Source organism: Lipotes vexillifer, unplaced genomic scaffold, assembly GCF_000442215.2.
Source record: "Lipotes vexillifer unplaced genomic scaffold, Lipotes_vexillifer_v1.1 scaffold394, whole genome shotgun sequence".
In the NCBI taxonomy this organism is placed as follows: Eukaryota; Metazoa; Chordata; class Mammalia; order Artiodactyla; family Lipotidae; genus Lipotes; species Lipotes vexillifer.
Genome location: NW_006791731.1, coordinates 899,073 through 902,160, shown reverse-complemented (window position 1 = coordinate 902,160; position 3,088 = coordinate 899,073). Strand labels below are relative to the sequence as shown.

The 3,088-nt window shown below is 60.5% G+C and overlaps 1 protein-coding gene across 1 annotated transcript in view; it reads right to left on the bottom strand.

The window, feature by feature from the left end:
- SCRIB (scribble planar cell polarity protein) overlaps window positions 1-3,088 on the bottom strand; it is a 23,855-nt gene that overhangs the window by 16,081 nt on the left and 4,686 nt on the right. The window contains 5 exon segments of the mRNA XM_007464556.1: window positions 26-346; window positions 840-919; window positions 922-1,003; window positions 1,862-1,996; window positions 2,090-2,309. Of these exon segments, the coding sequence (XP_007464618.1) occupies window positions 26-346; window positions 840-919; window positions 922-1,003; window positions 1,862-1,996; window positions 2,090-2,309 (838 nt within the window).

Genomic DNA, 3,088 nt, shown 5'->3' with positions numbered 1-3,088 from the left:
CCCCCCCCCCCCCCACCGCCGCCGCCGCCTCCTCGGCTTCCTCCTCCTCCTCCTCCTCCTCCTCCTCCTCGGCTCGAGGAGCCCAGGGCACGTGGGGGCCGTTCTGCCAGCCCCCAGACCCTACTGGGCCCTCACTATCTGGCTGTGTCCCTTGCAGCAGGGCCACAACGACCTCAGGCTGGGGCAGCTTGGAGATCTTGAAGTGCTTCTTGTAGTGGGGCGTGTCCTTGCGGATGAGCCGCTGCCTCTCACCCGGCACGGGCCAGGGGGCCTCCAGCTGCCCCGCCTCGCTCTCGCCATCCTCCCTGGGCAGGAGCAGCGTGTCCTCCGCGAAGCGCACCGTGGGCTGCGAGAGGCCGAGCGAGAGGACGTCGGTCTGGCCCACCCCCACTCAGGGGCCCAGGGAAGGTGGCAGCAGACAGGGGCTCTGAGAGGCTCCCCGCCGCTCGGATCAGAGAAGGATGGGGATCGGGGGTCCAGGAGGCTCTGCCCACCCCGTGTGCTGTGCTCTCAGCAGCCTGACGCTGGGGTGCCCGTCAGGGCCACGACAAAGGTCCCTGGGGGGTCTGGGAGCAACCCAAAAGGGGGATGTGAGGCCGTGACGGATATGGGAGGGCAGGGCCCATGCCAAACCTGGCCATGGGGTGGAGGCCCTCACCCCCAGGCCCTCGCCCCTGCCTGGGGCAGCAAGGCTCCTGCTGGGCTCCACATAGGAAAGAACACACCTGCGGGGCCCACCTGTACCTTGACTGGTCCTGACAGCAACCTGCTTGGGAAGGAGGAGGGGCAGGGGGAGGCAGGCCCACCCCTGGACAAGCAGCCTCCAAGGCCAGTCTCACCTCCTCATAGATCTCCTCTGTGACTTCCTCCTGGGAGGTTGGCGTGGATTCCAGCTGGCTCGGCCCCACCACACCACCCATCCCTCGGGCTCACCCTGGGAGGCTGTGCTGGCAGACAGGTGCGAGTCCGCACTCAGGCCAGACTCGGTGCTCAGCCTCTTCTCCTGTGGCGGGGTCAGGTGGTGGGTCAGGCCACCTATCGGGGAACCCCACACTGCAGGCCACCCACCCTGGGGCTCCCTGCTGCCTGACCACAGCACCTCGTGGGCTCCCCCCTCCCAGCTGCCCCTTCCCTGCAGGGAGTGAAATCTGTGCTCAGCCCTCTGGGGTGCCCACTGTCCCACCCCCAGGGAAGCCACACGCCACCAAACAGCTACGGGCACACAAAACCACTGCTCTGTGTTGCAGACCCCAAAAGGTCTTTCAAGTACCCAAGATAACACCAGCACGGGGAAGGACAGGCACCCCAAAGTGAGCACGCCTCTGCAGATAAGCTGTGGCAGCTTCCCAAGGTGGAAGGCTCTGTGTCACAGACACAGGCCCTGCCACTTGTCCCCCAGGCACCAGATGCCCTGCTGTACCCCAGGGGCCCTAAAGCTTCCCCTAGCCCTGCTGTCAAAGCTCCTGAATGAGTAGAGTTGGGCCTGCCTGGTTCTTGCCCTAGCCCCCTTCACAGAAGCTGACAACGTAAGCGCCCAAGAAAAACGCCACAGGGAATGGGTCCACTACTCAGTTCCCTCTGCCAAGGACCCAGCTGCTTCTGGCTCTTTTCATGTAGCTGCCCGCACGTCCAGGCCACACGACCCCCGTGTCTGCCCGGCAGCCCTCGGTGGAGGCGGCCTGCTCTGCGGAAAGGTGTGGGCGCTTGGCCCTGAGCCCCACCACTGCAACCTGGCGCCTCTCCTGGCCGGTTCCCCATGCCCACACAGGGCCCCGGAACCCTGCACCCAGCCTGGGGCTCCCGAGCAGGAGAGCCTGTAAGGCGGGCATCCCTCCCACGCCCCGCGGGTCCCCCCAGGCACCTCCTCCGAGGGCGGGGGTGAGGGTGAGTGCTGTGCGGAGTCGGGCCTGCAGGAGGCGGCTTCGCTTCGACGCTCTACACCCCTCTTCATCACTTTGAGCTCGCTGGGGTGAGGCGTAGCCCGACGCTGCAGGCCCTGCAGTGGGCACAGGGGTGAGGGGCGGGGCGGGGCCGGGGTCAGGCAGGGGTGGGGAGGAGGGAGCCCCCCGGGGACCCCACCCCCCCATACCCGTTTCTCAGCAGCAGCTTCCTCTGCGTCCTCGTCGCCCACGGGGGCCTCCAGGAACTGGATGACGCTAACGCGGCCGAGCGGGGCATCACCCCAGCTCTCCGAAGGGCTGCTCCGTGGCCCCGGGTCCTCTGCGGAAGCGCGCGTCAAGGGGAAGCCCCTCCCCACCCGAGGCCACGCCCCCCCCCCCCCCCCCCAAGAAAAACAAAAAAAGCCACTACCCAACATTACACACTGGGGGAAGACACCAAAAACAATGGGAACTATGAACCTGGCCTGTGAAAAGGAGACCCCAAACACAGTAAGTTAAGCAAAATGAGAAGACAGAGAAATATGCATCAGATGAAGGAGCAAGGTAAAAATCCACCAGACCAGACAAATGAAGCGGAAATAGGCAGTCTACCTGAAAAAGAATTCAGAGTAATGATAGTAAAGATCCAAAATCTTGGAAAAAGAATGGAGAAAATACAAGACACAAGGACATAGAAGAACTAAAGAGCAAACAAACAATGATGAACAACACAATAAATGAAATGAAAAATTCTCTGGAAGGAATCAATAGCAGAAAAACTGAGGCAGAAGAATGGATAAGTGACCTAGAAGATAAAATGGTGGAAATAACCACCACGGAGCAGAATAAAGAAAAAAGAATGAAAAGAATTGAGAACAGTCTCAGAGACCTCTTGGACAACATGAAATGCAACTACATTCGAATTTTAGGGGTCCCAGAAGAAGACGAGAAAAAGAAAGGGTCTGAGAAAATAATTGAAGAGATTACAGTCAAAAACTACCCTAACATGGGAAAGGAAATAGTCAATCAAGTCCACAAGCTCAGAGAGTCCCATACAGGATAAATCCAAGGAGAAACACACCAAGACACATATTAATCAAACTATCAAAAATTAAATACAGGGCTTCCCTGGTGGTACAGTGGTTGAGAGTCCGCCTGCCGATGCAGGGGACACAGGTTCGTGCCCAGGTCCGGGAAGATACCCCAAG